The sequence below is a fragment of the Schistocerca serialis genome, chromosome 10, assembly GCF_023864345.2.
Source record: "Schistocerca serialis cubense isolate TAMUIC-IGC-003099 chromosome 10, iqSchSeri2.2, whole genome shotgun sequence".
NCBI lineage: Eukaryota > Metazoa > Arthropoda > Insecta > Orthoptera > Acrididae > Schistocerca > Schistocerca serialis.
In genome coordinates, this window is record NC_064647.1 from 134,853,267 (window position 1) to 134,872,198 (window position 18,932).

Sequence of the window (18,932 nt, forward strand, 5' to 3'; positions counted from 1 at the left end):
ACACGATGCGGCAGCCGCCGCTTCATCGCTACCGCAGCCACAACATGCAGTTGCACCCCCGTTTCGGCACTACAATGCGGAGGTGGAAACCTGGACGGAGTGGTCACGCCAGTTTGGATTTCATCTCGCCGCCTACAGAATTCGAGGTAACGAGCGGCAGCCTCATTTATTGGCGTGTGTAGGGGTGCAAACGTACCGTGTGATAGTGAAATTATTTCCCCGACGCGACGTAGCAACTCTGTCCTACGAAGAAATTTTGTCTGCTTTAGACGCCTATTTCAAGGAATCAGTTAATGTAGTTGCAAAAAGGTATACTTTCTTTCGTACAAAACGTGCGGCCGGTCAAACTAATCGGGAGTGGGTTGCAACTTTGCAAGGCCTTACCAGAGATTGTGCTTTTGAGTGTGAATGTGGACTCCCTTATTCAGATACTATGGTGCGTGATGCAATTGCACAGAACGTTTCTGATGTTCGTATACGGGAGCAAATTTTGAAACTAGTCAATCCCTCCCTTCAACAAGTGATAGACATATTGGATAGGCAAGACACACTTGTCTTTGATCAGGAATCATTTGCAACTTCGCCAACTGTGTGTCACATTAACCGGCCTGCCGGGCGAGCTGCACGGAACTGTAAACAGCCCTCGCGCACGTCCGCGCAGCCACGTGTCCCGCGCCAGCATGCAAAGGCAGTAATAAAGTCATGCCTGCGGTGTGCAACTAGACATTCGCGTGAGAATTGCCCGTCACGCCAAGCTATTCGCTTTTTCTGTAATAAAAAAGGACATGTTCAAAGTGTTTGCCAGAAAAAGCTCAGATCGGACACTAAAAACCATTCCAGGCCCTTTGCTTCGCGCCGGAATCGAACCAAGAATACTCAGGCTCGTGAACCTTCGCCCATGGACATTCATGTAGTTAATTCCACTCCGCCCAGTGCAACTCTCTCTAACGGTGACTGTGTTCGTCCCACCAAAAGTGTGCGTCGACATCAACGGAAATCACGTCAATTAGCAAGTGATTCTGTACCAGTGTCTGTTCACGTTGCACGAGACAGTCGCTCTTGTCGTCAGCAGGACAATAAACTTTTTGTAGACTTGGACATTAATGGCAACGTGATCCCATTCCAGCTCGATACCGGAGCTGCAGTTTCATTGATCAATAAAGACACGTACAAACAACTGGGCAACCCTCCGTTGCATGCCGCAAATGTTAAGCTAACTACATATTCAGGACAGCAGATCCCTGTGTTAGGACAGTGCAGCCTTCTTGCAACATACAAGGGACAAACAAAACTTGTGTCATTTTACGTTCTTCGTTCTTCTTCTGCAGTGAACTTGTTTGGTTTAGATTTATTTCAGTTGTTTAACTTGTCTATAGTCAATCAGGTCCTATCAGTGAACCAGACTGTGCCTTCAGCCAGTGTTTCTCGGCTATGTGAAGAGTTTGCAGACATTTTTGCACTGGGCCTAGGTTGCGCTAAGAACTATAAAGCACATTTGGAACTGAAAGTAAATGCGCAACCGAAATTTTTCAGGGTGCGCAATGTTCCCCACACATTGCGTGATGAGGTCGCAAGAACGTTACACGATTTAGAATCACAAGGTGTAATTGAACGTGTGCAAGCTTCTCTCTGGGTCTCACCCTTAGTAATTTTGCCAAAACCTTCCGGAAAATTGAGACTTTGTGTGGACTTCAAGGCAACAGTGAATCCACAACTAGAGATTGCAACTTATCCTTTACCCCGCCCGGAAGATCTTTTTGACAAACTGTGCCCGGGTAAATATTTTTCTAAGTTGGACCTAGCAGATGCGTACTTGCAAATACCGGTGTACGAAGACTCCCAGCTCGTTTTGGTGGTTAACACGCATCTTGGTTTGTATCGATTCAAAAGACTGCCATTTGGGTGTGCATCCGCCCCTGCATTGTTCCAGCAATATCTGCAAACTGTTTGTGCATCGGTCCCTACTGCAGCAAACTATCTGGACGATATTGTGATCTCCGGAAAGACAGAAGAAGAACATTTAGCCAACCTCCGCACATTATTTCAGGTATTGCGGCAAAATGGTCTTCGCTTGCGGAAGGACAAATGTGTGTTTTTTTCTCGTGACTTACCATATTTGGGACATGTAATAAATGCCCAAGGCATACATCCGAGTCCAGAGCACCTCCGTGCCATACAAGACTTGCCTTCGCCGCAGAATTTGAAGCAGCTGCAGAGTGTGCTGAGTAAAATAAATTACTATCATCGCTTACTGCGCAATGCCTCTTCCATTTCAGCTCCGCTTCATCGCTTACGCCGTAAAGGTGTTCTGTTCGTCTGGTCGACGGAATGCGAACGCGCCTTTCGCCAGTTGAAGTCGGCGTTGCTTTCAAATACTTGCCTTACGCCATTCGATTCCCGGAAACCCCTTTTGTTGATGGTAGATGCATCGGATTTCGGGATCTGAGCTGTGCTTGCGCACAAAGATGGTTCGCATGATCGCCCTATTGCCTTTGCGTCCAAATTGCTCTCGTCAGCGCAAAGAAATTATTCACAGATCGAGAAGGAAGCTTTGGCTCTCGTGTTTGGTGTTACAAAGTTTCACGATTTCTTGTATGGTCGTCACTTTACCATCATCACAGACCACAAACCTTTGACATCGCTTTTTCATCCGAACAAGCCTGTACCTCCACGTACAGCGCAGAAATTCATTCGCTGGTCTATTTTCCTCTCGCAGTACCGCTACGATATCTTATATCGGTCCACTGCTAAGCACGGAAACGCCGATGCGTTGTCCCGTTTGCCTGTTGCTGAGGATAGCGCATTCGATTCTTCCGAACTTGCTTGCATGTTCATTGATTCGGAAACCGATGTCGTGGTCGAATCGTTTACGATCGATTTTCGTCGTGTAGCTACAGCCACAGCTGCTGACCCTGTCCTTGCTACTGTTTTGCGTTTTGTTGCTACGCAATGGCCTTTGTCAAAGTCACGGATCGAGGATCCGTTGGTTCGCAGATTTTTTGCTTGCAAGGAGAGACTTTTTGTTCCACGTGATGTTTTGTTGTTGCGTTCTGATAATGATCAGTCCAGAGTCATGGTCCCACGTTCGTTACAGTCCTCTGTCTTACGGCTTCTTCACCAAGGACATTGGGGTATAGTGCGAACGAAACGACTTGCTCGTCAGCACTGTACTTGGTTCGGAATCGATGCTGCGATTACGAAAATGTGTTCTTCTTGCATGGCGTGTGCCGAACAACACTCCGCACCGCCGCGGAAATTCTTTGCATAGCTGAAAGCCACTTCCCCTTGGCAACGTTTGCACATCGATTTTGCTGGTCCATTCTGGAATGCTCGATGGTTGGTTCTGGTCGATTCATTCAGTAATTTTCCTTTTGTTGTCCGGATGTCTTCCACGACGTCATCTGCCGCCATCCAAGCGTTATCCGCTATCTTTTGCATTGAAGGTCTTCCGCAGACTATTGTTTCCGACAATGGCCCACAATTCATGTCCGCAGAATTTCAGTCATTCTGCAAGGCCAATGGTGTTCAACATCTGACATCCGCGCCGTTTTCGCCTCAGTCCAACGGTGCCGCTGAACGATTGGTCCGGACCTTCAAGTCACAGGTGTTGAAGTTGAAAGAGTCGCATTCTCGGGAGGACGCGTTATTGCTCTTTTTGTCTTCGTATCGCTCTCAGCCCCGAGATGGTCGCTCGCCGGCTGAGTTGCTCCATGGTCGTCCTCATCGACCCTTGATGTCTTTGCAGCATCTGCCGCATCAGGTTCCTGTGCAGCGGCAGCCACCTGCTTTTGCCCCTGGCGACGTTGTATACTATCGCAACTATCGAGGTTCACGGCGTTGGCTCGCAGGGCGCATTCTTCGCTGCCTCGGCCGCGCTATGTATCTGGTTTTGGGGGCCTCTGGTGAGGTGCGTCGGCATCTCAATCAGCTGCGCCTCTGTCTTCGCTTGGGTTCTGCCGCTCCCCGTCTGCTTTCAGCGACGGTGCCGTCCGGTCAGCGCCCTGGGGACCCATCTACTGGCTCGCCTCATCCCCAGGTGTTACCGACGCTGCCTTCCATTTTGCTCCATGGCGACGCGGCGCCGCCGTCGCCTGTTCTCCCGCCAGCGCCGCCCGCAGTGGACGCTTCGCTGCAGCCGCGAAGCGCCTCCCTGGGTCACGCGCCGCCGATCGCTTCCCGTGACCAGCTGTCCTCCGACATGGACCTCTTGCCCGCTCCGGACCAGATGTCATCTTCGCCCGTCCGGTACTCCGACTCGATGGAGGTCGACCCTTCGGCCCCTCCTGACTATCTTAGGGCGCATCACCCGCATTTTGGCGTGCACCCTGGACTAGGTTTTCAGGCGGTTCCTAGCTCCCCTCGGACCGAATGGCCGGGTGCGGGTGGCACAGCCTCGCCTGTTGTTAGGCTCCCCACCTCGTCGCATACGCCAGACACCACACTTGCTAGGTGGTAGCCTTTTAAATCGGCCGCGGTCCGCTAGTATACGACGGACCCGCGTGTCGCCACTGTCAGTAATTGCAGACCGAGCGCCGCTACACGGCACGTCTAGAGAGACTTACTAGCACTCGCCCCAGTTGTACGGACGACTTAGCTAGCGATGCAACACTGACGAAGCCTCGTTTATTTGCAGAGAAGATAGTTAGAATAGCCTTCAGCTAAGTCAATGGCTACGACCTAGCAAGGCGCCATAGCAATTGATAGTTATCGTATGAAGCATGTCTCATCAAGAACGATGTATACAAATGATGGATTAAAGTTATGTATTCCAGTAGATACGTACTTTTCTTTATAGCATTCATTACGTATCCTGTTTCAGACCTCACGCCATCCTGCGTGAGCTTATAGCGTGCATTTCGGCCTTCCCTAGCTATATAACAACCCTCATGTCATTCATGCGACGTCCAATGGGGACGGAAAGTGTCGGTTTGTTTCCTGGCACGAATATTACATATATTACTGGCCATTAAAATTGCTACACCACGAAGATGACGTGCTACAGACGCGAAATTTAACCGACAAGAAGAAGATGCTGTGATACGCAAATGATTAGCTTTTCAGAGCATTCACATATGGTTGGCGCCGGTGGCGACAATTACAACCTCCTGACATGAGGAAAGTTTCCAACCGAGTTCTCATAAACCAACAGCAGTTAACCGGCGTTGCTGGTTAAACGTTGTTGTGATGCCTCGTGTAAGGAGGCGAAATGTGCTCCATCACGTTTCCGACTTTGATAAAGGTCGGATTGTAGCCCATCGCAATTGGGGTTTATCGCATCGCGACATTGCTGCTCGCGTTGGTCGAGATCCAATGACTGTTAGCAGAATATGGAATCGGTGGGTTCAGGAGGGTAATACGGAACGCCGTGCTGGATCCCAAAGGCCTCGTATCAGTAGCAGTCGAGATGACAGGCATCTTATCCGCATGGCTGTAACGGATCGTGCAGCCACGTCTCGATCCCTGAGTCAACAGATGGGGACGTTTGCAAGATAACAACCATCTGCACGAACAGTTCGACGACGTTTGCAGCAGCATGGACTATCAGCTCCGAGACCATGGCTGCGGTTACCCTTGACGCTGCATCATAGACAGGAGCGCCTGCGATGGTGTACTCAACGACGAACCTGGGTGCACGAATGGCAAAACGCATTTTTTCGGATGAATCCAGGTTCTGTTTACAGCATCATGATGGTCGCATCCGTGTTTGGAGACATCGCGGTGAACGCACATTGGAAGCGCGTATTCGGCATCGCCATACTGGCGTGTCACCCGGCGTGATGGTATGGGGTGCCATTGGTTACACGTCTCGGTCACCTCTTGTTCGCATTGACGGCACTTTGAACAGTGGACGTTACATCTCAGATGTGTTACGACCCGTGGCTCTACCCTTCATTCGATCCTTGCGAAACCATACATTTCAGCAGGATAATGCACGACCGCATGTTACAGGTCCTGTACGGGCCTTTCTGGATACAGAAAATGTTCGACTGCTGCCCTGGCCAGCACATTCTCCAGATCTCTCACCAACTGAAAACGTCTGATCAATGGTGCTCGAGCAACTGGCTCGTCGCAATACGCCAGTCGCTACTCTTGATGAACTGTGGTATCGTGTTGACGCTGCATGGGCAGCTGTACCTGTAGACGCCATCCAAGCTCTGTTTGACTCAATGCCCAGGCGTATCAAGGCCGTTATTACGGCCAGAGGTGGTTGTTCTGGGTACTGATTTCTCAGGATCTATGCACCCAAATTGCGTGAAAATGTAATCACATGTCACTGCTAGTATAATATATTTGTCCAATGAATACCCGTTTATCATATGCATTTCTTCTTGGTGTAGCAGTTTTAATGGCCAGTAGTGTATATTAGTGAAACGTTGTTGGAAAAATGTAAAATTGTGTAAATGGCTTGTAATCGTAATCACATTGTAAAAATACTACTACAGAATTTGAACATGCAGTAGCAATAAAGAAGGGGTGTATGTCAGAGTGAGAGGCAGGAGAGGAGAGGGACAAAGAGGTGAGAGGAAATGAAGACAGAAAGCAGAAAGAAGGAGATGGACAGTGAGAGGGGGAGGAGATGATGGACAGAGGAGGGGGTGATGAACAGAGGGATATGGGGAGAGAGGGGGAGGACGATATGGGGGAGAGAGAGAGAGAGAGAGAGAGAGAGAGAGAGAGAGAGAGAGAGAGAGAGAGAGAGAGAGTGAGAGAGAGAGGAGGGGGGGGGGGAAGATGGACAGAGAGAAGCGGAAGGAAGTGATGAATAGAGACAGGGGGTAGGAGGTGGTGATGGAAAAAAGAGGGGGGAGGGGGAGATTGAGAGCGGGGGGCGGGGACGGAGTTGAAACAGGGACCTATATCCAGTTCCCATACATTCTAGAAACGTGTGCTTTCTGTTCTCTTGCTTTTCCATTTAACGACACTGTGTCATAGCAGTGTGTAAGGAATGTGTCAGAACTCTCCAATACATAACACAATACATCCAACTTAAAGCTCGGAGACAGAAGACGTGTCACGCTGCCGTAACGTCGGTGATGGCAGATCTTACCACACTCAAGGTCTGATTTCATGTACATAGCCAGGAGAGATTTAGATGGCTCACCTACGTCTGAACATAGAATTGAAGGTAAAATTCGCAAGCACAGCGCCAAAGCAGTTGCAGGATTAGTTTCGAGATTGTTAGTCCGAGTTTGCAATAATCCCATGTTTTGCTTGTCAGTTAAAGAAGCCCCCTTATCCTTCAAATAATTATTATTATTCTCCACATCTAAATAACATGCTGTGGTTACTAAATGTTAATGTAATTTTGAAATCGAAATAATTTGTTGATCTGGCACTCTGCCATTATTGACACTTATGTCATTTGTCATTGTCATTATTAATACTTGCTCATGATGATTCTGAAGTTTTAAATAGCCTTAGTTAATGAAATCCCTTCTAAAAAGTTAGTTAGTAGTTAACAGGGCTCAAGCAAACTCCTTTTTATGAAATTCATTGTTGTGTTGGCAGAAGAGCCAACACCGTGTTACTAGAGGAGGCCGAAATGCACGCGTTGTACCTCACGGAGGCTGGCGTGAGGAGGGAAGAACCACAGGGTGTTACAAAAAGGTACGGCCAAACTTTCAGGAAACATTCCTCACACTCAAAGAAAGAAAATATGTTATGTGGACATGTGTCCGGAAACGTTTACTTTCCATGTTAGAGCTCATTTTATTACTTCTCTTCAAATCACATTAATCATGGAATGGAAACACACAGCAACAGAACGTACCAGCGTTACTTCAAACACTTTGTTATACGAAACGTTCAAAATGTCCTCCGTTAGCGAGGATACATGCATCCACCCTCCGTCGCATGGAATCCCTGATACGCTGATGCAGCCCTGGAGAATGGCGTATTGTATCACAGCCGTCCACAATAGGAGCACGAAGAGTCTCTACATTTGGTACCGGGGTTGCGTAGGCAAGAGCTTTCAAATGCCCCCATAAATGAAAGTCAAGAGGGTTGAGGTCAGGAGAGCGTGGAGGCCATGAAATTGGTCCGCCTCTACCAATCCATCGGTCACCGAATCTGTTGTTGGGAAGCGTACGAACACTTCGAGTGAAATGTGCAGGAGCTCCATCGTGCATGAACCACATGTTGTGTCGTACTTGTAAAGGCACATGTTCTAGCGGCACAGGTAGAGTATCCCGTATGAAATCATGATAACGTGCTCCATTGAGCGTAGTTGGAAGAACATGGGGCTCAAATAAGACATCACCAACAATGACTGCCCAAACGTTCACAGAAAATCTGTGTTGATGACGTGATTGCACAATTGCGTGCGAATTCTCGTCAGCCAACACATGTTGATTGTGAAAATTTACAATTTGATCACGTTGGAATGAAGCCTCATCCGTAAAGAGAACATTTGCACTGAAATGAGGATTGACACATTGTTGGATGAACCATTCGCAGAAGTGTACCCGTGGAGGCCAATCAGCTGCTGATAGTGCCTGCACACGCTGTACATGGTACGGAAACAACTGGTTCTCCCGTAGCACTCTCCATACAGTGACGTGGTCAACGTTACCTTGTACAGCAGCAACTTCTCTGACGCTGACATTAGGGTTATCGTCAACTGCACGAAGAATTGCCTCGTCCATTGCAGGTGTCCTCGTCGTTCTAGGTCTTCCCCAGTCGCGAGTCATAGGCTGGAATGTTCCGTGCTCCCTAAGACGCCGATCAATTGCTTCGAACGTCTTCCTGTTGGGACACCTTCGTTCTGGAAATCTGGTTCGATACAAACGTACCGCGCCACGGCTATTGCCCCGTGCTAATCCATACATCAAATGGGCATCTGCCAACTTCGCATTTGTAAACACTGCACTGACTGCAAAACCACATTCGTAATGAACACTAACCTGTTGATGCTACGTACTGATGTGCTTGATGAGTCGCATGTCAACACAAGCAGCGAAGTCAACATTACCTTCCTTCAATTGGGCCAACTGGTGGTGAATCGAGGAAGTACAGTACATACTGACGAAACTAAAATGAGCTCTAACATGGAAATTAAGCGTTTCCGGACACATGTCCGCATAACATCTTTTCTTTATTTGTGTGTGACGAATGTTTCCTGAAAGTTTGGCCGTACCTTTTTGTAACACCCTGTATACTGACGTGAGGTCTGGAACATGACAAGGAATTAGAATTCAGAAAGCGGATATAATTAGTTTCATACTTAACTTTAATCCATTATTGATGAACGTCGCTCTTGACGGTATATGATTCACAATATTATCTGTTCAGAATACATTCTTGAAGAATATGGCGCCTTGCTAGGTCGTAGCAAATGACGTAGCTGAAGGCTATGCTAAACTGTCGTCTCTGCAAATGAGAGCGTATGTAGACAGTGAACCATCGGTAGCAAAGTCGGCTGTACAACTGGGGGCGAGTGCTAGGGAGTCTCTCTAGACTAGACCTGCCGTGTGGCGGCGCTCGGTCTGCAATCACTGATAGTGGCGACACGCGTGTCCGACGTATACTAACGGACCGCGGCCGATTTAAATGCTACCACCTGGCAACTGTGGTGTCTGGCGGTGACACCACATTCATTCTTAATAATAATAAGCTTCAGCCGCTGCTGCTGCGCGTTGCTGTAAACTACGTGGAAGAAGGCAGTCATCTAAACAGGTGAGTGGAAAACTAAGGGCCAAAGCAGAGGCACTGACACACCGCAACCTGTCATATACTCTGATCCAGTAGATTCCGTTGCACAAGACAGATTCTGTGTCACTTGTAAATTCATATTCAAATACGCAGTTCGATACCTTATCCAAATGTTGCTTTTAATTTTTTCATGTAACGATCTGTTGAGGGCTTAAACGACAGGAAACTGACACTCATACTACACACACCCACACAGTGTTATGCAGGTTAGATTCCGTTTACTGATAGCATAGGTTGCTTATCGAGTCCAGTTTCACAGACGAACTTAGGCAATATTGGCCGTAGCAGTCTTACGATATTGGATGCATATACGTTGAATTTGTTGCATATACGTTACAACTGCTTGGCAGGGAATAATAGCTAGTAGCAAATAAAGCCAGCATAATTTCAGAATAAAACATTCTTAGCTGGGAAGTTATCAAGTATCAGTAACGCATATCACCCTTTTGCGGGTTTAAAAGTAGCTGGATATATAACCCATACAACATAAAGCCGTATAAAATGGAAAATATCCAGTTACTGTTGCGTCCATTTTATATTGCCTTGAAATTTATGGGTTTATCTAATGATGTCCCAAAAAGGGTGAAAAGCATTACTGATATTAAATAACTTCGCAACCAATATTGTTTTTATTCTGAGATAATTTGAAACCGGTTGCTATAGCACCCTGTCACAATGGAGGGGGAAATTTTAAAAAGCAGAATCTTCCTATGAGTAAACACCATTCACTGTACCCTCACCTGGTCCTTAATGCGCAAAAACAGGTTCTTTCGTCAACCTTACTATAGTAGCAGTAGCCAGGTAACATTTTTTCCTCACCGCTAAGAACTCGCGCTTGCTATAAACATTATAATTGTTCCTCTCTCACATTCCATTGATTCTTTCCTCCTCCTTCATTATTTGCTTATTCGTCGTACGCGTCAGTTATTTGCTCCTTATAAAATGTTCCTAATGGCTCTGAGCACTATGGGACCTAACCTCTGAGGTCATCAGTCCCCTAGAACTCAGAACTACTTAAACCTAACTAACCTAAGGACATCACACACGTCCATGCCTGAAGCAGGATTCGAACCTGCGACCGTATCGGTCGCGCAGTTCCCGACTGAAGCGTCTAGAACCGCTCGGCCACACCGGCCAGCTGTTCCTTATAATGCAGTAGACTGTGTCAGTACTCACTTATATACTGTTTTCGATTTTATATACTTATACATTTAGTCTTTGAGTATAAAGTAATATAAGATTTATTTTGTTGTGTCCTGCCTATTTGTCAAATATGGGGTGCATAGGAAACCAGCTTTTCGGATCGTTAGACAACAATTCAAGCAAATCGTATTAATGAATTTTTATTACAATGAGAGAAATGACAATCCTTAACTTTGAGAACTTACAATATTTAAGGTGGCGTGGTCTCCTGACGTTCATTTGTTACATATTCCGTCCTCACAATCGTATTCTGCATATCAAGATGCTTCATTCAAACCCAAACTAGATAAGGTAGAGTCAATTTTGTATGAATTCATGTAAGCGATATGCAAATCTAATAAGTAAATCGCAAGTGTGCACTGAGGTTGTATAAGTCGAGGCTGGCATACACAACATGATAGCCACAGGAATTTTCGTTCTATAGAGGAAACCAGACCGCCAGGAAGATTGTCCCTTCAGAGGGCTGGGTCAACAACATACCTACTTCGGCTGAAGCGACCGCCCAGAGAGAAGAAAGCTTTTGCCAGAGCGAAGGGATAACTACCCCCGTGTTTGACTTAAAAGCAAATTCCGCTACATTGTATGGGAGCGCCCAGAAGCCACATTTTTTCATGGACCGACTGCGTAGTTAAGGAGTTATCACAGTAGTACAGAATACGCCTAACAGAGATGCTACAGATTTCCGCATTGGTCGACTTAAACGAAATCTCATTCTCCTGTTTAATAGAGCAACGCTAATTGGGGGAATATTTGTGACGCACAGTGTCAGAGGAGTGAGGGAAGGCAGCGAATGATATACCCTTGCAACTTTTGCAGAAAAAGAGGCCATCCCGTTGTCGCTCCTACGTGTATGCAAAGAGTGAGGAACAAAGTCTCTCCTCAGTACTTCACTGGGAGAGCACTTCTGTCGTTAGTGAATCAGAGTGACACTCTATAGTGAGTCGCTGGTCATAAAGCATTGTTCACTGTGTTGGCCACCACACTCATTACGCAGTGTGAACACGGACCGGACAGAGTACTAGTTAAACGCCTGTGAGCGAGTATTGAGTGGCATCGTGGTGGACTGGTTATCTGACCGGTGTACCACGCCAATAGAGTAGGGGCAGATAGGAGCCCTTGACTTCATCGAGGCGTAGGGAGAGTTTGATTGGCGAAGGTCAATCCAGATAGGAAGCGACAGTTATTTGTCAGCAGTGAGCGACGCAGGCAGCAGTCGTCGCAGCTCACAGTACTGTGCGCTACAGCGTATGCGAGCCCCCTCTGTCCTCCCTAACAGTACACTCCACCAGATATCTCACGCGACAGCCTTGACCGTACCCAGAAATGTTATTCAAGTTGCGTAGGCACAGCTCTCAGCCATTCTGCCGAGTAAATAACATTCTTAAAGAAAAGGGAAAAAAGAACCTTTCCATACTTTGTAAAATAATAGCATTCCTATCCATAAGAGGCACTCTGCTGTTCTGAAAAGAACCCGGAAATTTATTAATTTTTTTTCTATAAGAAAAAGTTTCACTTGATTTCTCAGAATTTTTTGTAATAAATAATATTTTTCGTTCATTTCATGTCTTTCTTACACTAACTAGCAATACTGCTATACCCAACCATTCCAGTAGTTACGCAAGAATATGCAGAATATTTTTGTGTCTTTTCCTTACAGCGAACGACTTCAGAAGATATTTGTTGCTGAATGTTTTTCAAGCAGTTCTTGTTGGTACATTAGGAGCGTCTGTCTGACTTCTGTAGTAGTGAGAGGTGGAAATTTTTTCTGGCAGGAGCCAAAGGGTACGTGTTGGATCAATCCACTGCGCAACTCTACAAAAATAAAACCAACACACATACAAATAATTTGTCGCAAGCAATGGGAGACAGACAAAATAAGAAATCTCATCAGTATGGACAATGCGTAATAGAAGTGACAGAATACAGTTCTTAAGTCGCTGCTGCAGAGCTTGTAGAACGGCCAGTCTTCAAGTGAGCCGCGGCAAGGCGGCGTGGAGCTTATGTCCTCGTCGGGTAGAGGGCGCGCCCGTTTCATTGTCGTCCTAGAGGGGAGTCGGTCGGCGCACCGCTGGCTGACGTCTCCTTCACACCCCTCTCCGCCCTGCCGCTCCAGAGCGCTTCAATTTACGCCACAACATATTTGCTCAGAGCTTCTTTGTGTATTTCATTATGCGTGTTTTTTTTCGGACAGATATATAGTTGTAAAAGTGCATATAGCTTTCGAAAAGTAGTCTTTCTACAACTATAAGCGGCAACTGCTGTTCTGTGGACCATCTAGTGAGTCTTACGTTGTCTGAGGGTGGTCGACAATCGGTTCACAACGAAGTGTAAAATAAAAGTAATTGTGGAACATGAGTACTATTTATTTTAGTCTTTAATATGTCTGTGTACCTCCAAGCATATTCCATAAACGTTGCCATGTTTAATACTTTACCATGTGGCAGGTCGATCAACAATTTAGGCCATCTGCTTAGTTTTCTTTTCGAGTTGTTTATATCAAGCCATAAGTCAGCGCGTGACATTTTCATTAATCATTCCACTCAACACCTGCTCGCCGCAAGCATGAAAGCCAAACAACGGTATCCGTCGTTTCATGCCTGCCTTTCTTTGGGCGTATTGTTTGCACGCAAGGATTGATATTTTTTATGGCTGCAGTGCCAGTACTGATTTTTTATTTTGTTAGGTTTTGGACTGCATTACGTACTTCAATGTTTATGCTGAACTGGTCTGCGAGAAGCACATCTGAAGATGAAATTGTATAATTTCTAAATCCGTCGTGTAAATCAACCCTATATTTAGCACCAATTTAAAAGGTTGAAAAAAACTGTTGTGTTAATTTTTTTTAGTTGTTTGGAAAAAAAAGGCAGTTATTTTAGGAGATGAGGAGTCATATTTTAATCAAGCCGAAGTTCGAAAGATCTTCGTTATTTCCGGTAAGAGCACTTGTTGATTCAAAGACATCACATTTAAACCTATTATCAGTGACTTGATGTATTAAGAAACAAACCATGTTTATCAACTTAATGTTATGATAAAGTAATTAGAGATATAATAATGTCTGTGAGGACAACAGAACAAAAAAACCACAATTCAGCAATAATTTTAGTTTCTGTATGGAATACATTTTGTAACCAGACAAATTTTGTTTCTTATTCTCCCAGATCCAAAACAGATATTGACTGTGTCTATTCGCCAAGAAGACCAATGAATAGAAAAAAAAAGAGTGAACAGAAAAAATAGTCAGATTAATCCTGCTGCTGTTTCTGTTCACCCCTTTCTGCAGAGTGAACAGAATAACACAGTCATTACTTCTTATGTCATTAAAACGGGAGTTATGTCTGGAATCTATTTATAAACTTAAAGTTAATCACAAGACCTATAATCATGTATAATTTTGATTCTTATGTTTATTTCCAAAATTATCGCTCGTTTCCTTTTAAAGCTGAAAACTGTTCCTACTCACTCCATTTTACGGCATTTAGGCAAGGCACAGGATTGGGCGAACCACTGAACCTTGCGGAACTACATATTTAATGCGACTCCATTCGGAATATAGAGTATAAAATCTGAAAATGGTCAAAGGGCTTTTTGCTTAAGGGCAACGACGATGAAGAAAATGACGATAATAATCGTGATGATGCTGATGGTGAACTTGAGAACCTCTGCTGGCTCTGTGTTAGATTTTGGTTTGGAAAACTGCTGCTGTGGCTACGACACACGAACATTCAGAATTCATCCGTGAGCCCGAAAAAACGTAAATAAATTCACAAGTGCAACAACAGCCTCTCACAAAAATCAATAATTCAGGAAAACTACCAAATACACACATACAATGTCTGAGCAAACTTCAGAGCACCCGTTGGCAATAATAATAATCTTTGGAAAAATATAGCTGAAGAACTGAAAGAAGGACGGGTGCTGACGACTACCGGGCTGAAATGGTGTGCCGTACTCACCTTGTGACGGGAGGGGCGTGTGGGGGCTGAGCCGCCTCTGGTTGTCCAGGTCGAGGTCGTGCTCGCGGTCGTGGTCGTGGTCGAGCGTGTAGCGCAGCACGAGCCTGACGGGCCCGCGGCCGCGCCACTGCTGCAGCACCTCCAGGGGGCGCTCAGAGTCCGACAGCGCCCGCTCTGCAACGCGAGACATGACCTCTGAAGATGACGCACTCTGCCCACACCGAAACGACCTCATAAACCACTTCTTGTGTGGCACATACACTTCCGGCCACTAAAATCTGACCGGGAATGATAGTAAATAGCAAATTTTTAATTGAAACTTCCTGGCAGGTTAATGCTGTATGCCGTACCGAGACTCGAACTGGGGACCTTCTCTGAGGTTCCAAGGTGCTACTCCAGGCGGGTGTAAAATGAATGTGCGCAACGGAAAATACTGAACGCGAAAATCGAGATTTGGCCTTGTTTGACTATCCCCTGAAGCTGATCTTAGGATCTCTTGAAGGCGATATTATCTCCTCCTTCTTGCTCTTTAACATACAAATTACAACATAAACGAATGTGTAAGGGAACTAGTGACTACAAAATGATAAATACTGTTTCTGCTTATACATTTATTGGAGATTAAAACCCTTTTATATATTACGAATGTTTATATATCAATGTCCAATGGACATAAAGAGATACAAATGAATTTCCTAACTAGTACGATTGATCAATTGCCCAAATATGCCCCTTTTTTGGCTATGTGATCTAATAAAAATAAGGCGAGATAACTGACATCATCTACATACCAAACACTAGAAGATACTACTTTCAAAGATGATCACGTGATGTGCATCCTCAGTGGAAATAAAATTTACATGATCACAGCCGTTTAGCTTTATATCCCCAGAAAGCCGAAGCAATTAGCAATATCACCATATGTACTGCGTCCCGTGCGTCGGAGTGATGGTTCTCGTACACGTCTGCGACGAAGGAAGAACTCCGGCCACAAAATATATAAAAAAACCCTCATTCAAACACTAAGACGACAGAAGGCGGTCCTCGGACTAGTATAATCTAATACTGTCTTCTCCTCTCTGTGTTCTTTCCAGAAAAGCTCAGCTTCTCTCCCTCGTAGCTGCAGAAGTCGAATCATATTCTCGAAACCACGGAATATTCTCCCTCTCTACAGATTGTTCCAAACGCCGATCAATCATATTTTAGTCTTTTATTGTCCAGCGCGGAAAGTTTGCGAGGAAATTCCTATCCCCGTTAATTAGGAATTCATATAATGGTACGCTTCTCAGAGTAAAAAATCTCGGAAATAACCCAGCCTGCGTGATTTCTGAGGTAACGCTTCCTCGTTCCTCTCTGCTGCATCCAAGATTTTCAAAGTTTCCGCAGTATTATCCGGTTATCATTCCAGCCCTGCTACAACGCCGGCCGGCCGCCGCTGTATTGTGCTGCAGCTCTCAGGTGGCCCGACCGTCCGTCTTGGCTACTTGCTGTGTCAAGCAGGACCAACACACCTGTGCGGCCTGTTCGACCCAGGACCTGAGTTACGCCTGCAGTTTCATTTCCACTGGCGTTCCAACCTCTACTAGTATAGGCAATAATTCATTATGCCCTTTCGTTATTAAAGACATTGGTTCAAATGGTTCAAATGGCTCTTAGTACTATGGGACTTAACATCTGTGGTCATCAGTCCCCTAGAACTTAGAACTACTTAAACCCAACTAACCTAAGGACATCACACACATCCATGCCCGAGGCAGGATTCGAACCTGCGACCGTAGCAGTCCCGCGGTTCCGGAGTGAGCGCCTAGAACCGCGAGACCACCGCGGCCGGCATTTAAGACATTCCATCACCTTTCATGCAATAAGCGTTAACACCTATTTACAAGGTGTACGTGACAATTTCAGTCTTCTTTTAATATGCATATATACACTCCTGGAAATTGAAATAAGAACACCGTGAATTCATTGGCCCAGGAAGGGGAAACTTTATTGACACATTCCTGGGGTCAGATACATCACATGATCACACTGACAGAACCACAGGCACATAGACACAGGCAACAGAGCATGCACAATGTCGGCACTAGTACAGTGTATATCCACCTTTTGCAGCAATGCAGGCTGCTATTCTCCCATGGAGACGATCGTAGAGATGCTGGATGTAGTCCTGTGGAACGGCTTGCCATGCCATTTCCACCTGGCGCCTCAGTTGGACCAGCGTTCGTGCTGGACGTGCAGACCGCGTGAGACGACGCTTCATCCAGTCCCAAACATGCTCAATGGGGGACAGATCCGGAGATCTTGCTGGCCAGGGTAGTTGACTTACACCTTCTAGAGCACGTTGGGTGGCACGGGATACATGCGGACGTGCATTGTCCTGTTGGAACAGCAAGTTCCCTTGCCGGTCTAGGAATGGTAGAACGATGGGTTCGGTGACGGTTTGGATGTACCGTGCACTATTCGGTGTCCCCTCGACGATCACCAGTGGTGTACGGCCAGTGTAGGAGATCGCTCCCCACACCATGATGCCGGGTGTTGGCCCTGTGTGCCTCGGTCGTATGCAGTCCTGATTGTGGCGCTCACCTGAACGGCGCCAAACACGCATACGACCATCATTGGCACCAAGGCAGAAGCGACTCTCATCGCTGAAGACGACACGTCTCCATTCGTCCCTCCATTCACGCCTGTCGCGACACCACTGGAGGCGGGCTGCACGATGTTGGGGCGTGAGCGGAAGACGGCCTAACGGTGTGCGGGACCGTAGCCCAGCTTCATGGAGACGGTTGCGAATGGTCCTCGCCGATACCCCAGGAGCAACAGTGTCCCTAATTTGCTGGGAAGTGGCGGTGCGGTCCCCTACGGCACTGCGTAGGATCCTACGGTCTTGGCGTGCATCCGTGCGTCGCTGCGGTCCGGTCCCAGGTCGAAGGGCACGTGCACCTTCCGCCGACCACTGGCGACAACATCGATGTACTGTGGAGACCTCACTCCCCACGTGTTGAGCAATTCGGCGGTACGTCCACCCGGCCTCCCTCATGCCCACTATACGCCCTCGCTCAAAGTCCGTCAACTGCACATACGGTTCACGTCCACGCTGTCGCGGCATGCTACCAGTGTTAAAGACTGCGATGGAGCTCCGTATGCCACGGCAAACTGGCTGACGCTGACGGCGGCGGTGCACAAATGCTGCGCAGCTAGCGCCATTCGACGGCCAACACCGAGGTTCCTGGTGTGTCCGCTGTGCCGTGCGTGTGATCATTGCTTGTACAGCCCTCTCGCAGTGTCCGGAGCAAGTATGGTGGGTCTGACACACCGGTGTCAATGTGTTCTTTTTTCCATTTCCAGGAGTGTACTATGTACAACCTATCAAATGATACCTAATTCTGGTTCTAAATCAAGGCGACAAAGTATGTAGATGGGTGCTAGCTTGTGAGGTGCGAAATTAAGAAGTTTAGAGTGTAGGAGACGAGATACTGGCGGAAGTGAAACTGTGAGGATGGGTCGTGAGTCGTGTGTGGGTAGCTGCGCACACTCTGCTGCAGAGTGAAAATTCCGCTCTCGAAACTTTTAATCTTTGTGCGAATAAATTATAGTAGTAGTCCCACATGACAATGCTTATCAGTGGAAGTTGCTGAATAAACTGCAGCCGGTCGCGGTGGCCAAGCGGTTCTAGGCGCTTCAGTCCGGAACCGCGCAGCTGCTACGGTCGCAGGTTCGAATCCTGCCTCGGGCATGGATGTGTGTAATGTCCCTAGGTTAGTTAGGTTTAAGTAGTCCTAAGTTCTAGGGAACTGATGACATCAGATGTTAAGTCCCACAGTGCTGAGAACCCAATAAACTGCATAATCTTACGGGAGATCACTGTCCGACATCCGAGTACACAAGTTATAGTCGATGTGTTACGCTTCTTCTCTAATAATTTTCGTTCTCATTTGCTTCTACATATGTCTTAACATCAGACTATGCGATTATTCTTCCCAGAGACGGGTTTGTTACGTATAATTATAGGCATTTATGGTAATTTTCTATGAAGCGTACTATAGTCACTCACTGCTCTCTTTT

At 46.5% G+C, this 18,932-nt stretch overlaps 1 protein-coding gene across 1 annotated transcript in view; it reads right to left on the minus strand.

Moving 5' to 3' along the window:
• The window catches only part of LOC126424612 (uncharacterized), a 646,994-nt gene that overhangs the window by 72,953 nt on the left and 555,109 nt on the right, over positions 1-18,932 (minus strand). Inside the window, exon 4 of the mRNA XM_050087350.1 lies at positions 14,871-15,044. Coding sequence (XP_049943307.1) covers positions 14,871-15,044 — 174 coding nt within the window. The remainder of the gene's footprint in view (positions 1-14,870; positions 15,045-18,932) is intronic.